Source organism: Leptomonas pyrrhocoris (assembly GCF_001293395.1).
Source record: "Leptomonas pyrrhocoris isolate H10 chromosome Unknown, whole genome shotgun sequence".
NCBI lineage: Eukaryota > Euglenozoa > Kinetoplastea > Trypanosomatida > Trypanosomatidae > Leptomonas > Leptomonas pyrrhocoris.
In genome coordinates, this window is record NW_015438405.1 from 1 (window position 1) to 1,875 (window position 1,875).

General features: G+C 59.3%; 1 protein-coding gene across 3 annotated transcripts; it reads left to right on the forward strand.

The window, feature by feature from the left end:
- Positions 1-18: 18 nt before the first annotated feature.
- On the forward strand, positions 19-1,659 carry ABB37_10134 (Surface antigen-like protein; the record flags this gene model as incomplete). 3 transcript variants are annotated; one of them, XM_015809895.1, is made up of 1 exon in its annotated part: positions 19-1,659. In XM_015809895.1, the coding sequence occupies exon 1, from the start codon at positions 463-465 to the stop codon at positions 1,657-1,659; it is 1,197 nt and encodes a 398-aa protein (XP_015651518.1). In that variant the 5' UTR covers positions 19-462. The 3 variants fall into 3 exon arrangements, with proteins under 3 accessions (XP_015651518.1, XP_015651519.1, XP_015651520.1); XM_015809896.1 differs by having other exon boundaries at positions 31-1,659; XM_015809897.1 differs by having other exon boundaries at positions 39-1,659.
- Between the last annotated feature and the right edge of the window lie 216 nt (positions 1,660-1,875).

The following is a 1,875-nucleotide window of genomic DNA, read 5'->3' on the forward strand; positions in this document are numbered from 1 at the left end:
AAATTGCTATTCTTTTAAAGTTTTTTCTTTAGCACTGAAGTACCACCATCGCGCTCTTTCTGCCCTTGTCTTGTTAACACGCACGCCATTTGAGCCCTCCGTCCTATTTCTCGCCAAGACTCGATCCGCCCAACCAGCGCTGTTCCACAGCGTAGAGTTCCCCCGAGTTCTACCGTGTCCGGGAGTTAAAGGCCGTCGAAAGACGTTTCTTCAATTCCCTGTGCACCGCGCTTCGCTATTATTTCTGTTCTCCACACCGCCTCATCTATTGATCTCCTGTCGCCCGTCTCTGCTCGCCGAGCAGGCCGACCGGACAGCAGCATGAGCCGTTTTTGCTTTACTCCGCAGCCGTGGAAGGCACTCGCCATCGGCGCTCTTCTCCTGTGCTGTGCTCTCGGCCCTCACCTGGCGACCGCCGCGGACGGCAGTACGGCGCCTGCACCCACGCCCGAGTCGGAAACGATGAAGTTCCTGCAGGCTCTCGTGAAGACGGTGCCAGATCTGGAGAACTATAAACAAGGGGACGACTATTGCGACGGTTGGGGTTTCGTGCAATGCAACGCCGACAACACGGTGGCGGTGGCGCTGACGGGATTGGCGCTGACGAAGCCGTCGAGCCTGCCGGATCTCCCCGACGATGTCGACGGCGCGAAGGTGGCGATGACGTCGTTCGCGGCGAAGGCCATGGGCGAACTCTTTCTCGGGACGCTGCCACCGAGCTGGGGACGGCTGACGCAGCTGCAGACCCTCTCGGTGGCGGGCAACAACATTGGGGGCACCCTGCCCGCGGAGTGGAAAGCACTGACTAACCTGACGAAGCTGGTGCTATGCATCAATCAGCTGTCGGGCACCCTGCCGACAGATTGGAAGGATCTGACGGCGCTGACAGAGCTGTGGCTGGAGGACAACCAGCTGTCGGGCACTCTCCCGACAGATTGGAAGGCTCTGACGGCGCTGACAGAGCTGTGGCTGGGCAGCAACCAACTGTCGGGCACTCTCCCGACGGATTGGAAGGATCTGACGGCGCTGAAGCTGCTGTGGCTGGGCGGCAACCAACTGTCGGGCACTCTCCCGACGGATTGGAAGGATCTGACGGCGCTGAAGCTGCTGTGGCTGGACGACAACCAACTGTCGGGCACTCTCCCGACGGATTGGAAGGCTCTGACGGCGCTGAAGCGGCTGTCGCTGGAGGTCAACCAACTGTCGGGCACTCTCCCGACAGATTGGAAGGATCTGACGGCGCTGGCAGGGCTGTGGCTGGACCACAACCAACTGTCGGGCACTCTCCCGACGGATTGGAAGGCTCTGACGGCGCTGACAGTGCTGTGGCTGGACGACAACCAACTGTCGGGCTCTCTACCCGCGGCGTGGAGCACGATGACGCAGATGAGGCGGATGCAACTTCAGAAAAACAATTTCTGCGGCTGCGTGCCAACGGCGTGGAAGGAGATGACAGAGGTGAGGCTGACCGTGGACGACAGCGTGAGCGGGGATACCTGTGCAACGACGAATGCCTGTCACATGACGTCCAGCAGCAGTTCCAACGAGTCCACGTGCGCTGTGGTAAATTGCGTGCTGTGTGCACCCGGCAGCATCACGGAATGCAGCTTGTGCGCCAGCGGCTACACCCTGACGGATGACTCTCAATGCGCCTCTTAGGCTGATGCGGCGCACTGGCAGAGCCTGGGCAGCCCAAATGGGCGGCTAATGCTGGCACTGCTGTGCACTTCTATGCTGTGGAACCTGATCTAGCCGGCGTTCTCGCTCTCCAGATTTCCACGAAGGACGATGTGAATAGACCGCCGAGATGTTCCTTTCTTTAGAATCCTTTTAGTACCTTTATTATTTCCTTAACTCGGTAATAGCTGCTTCTCC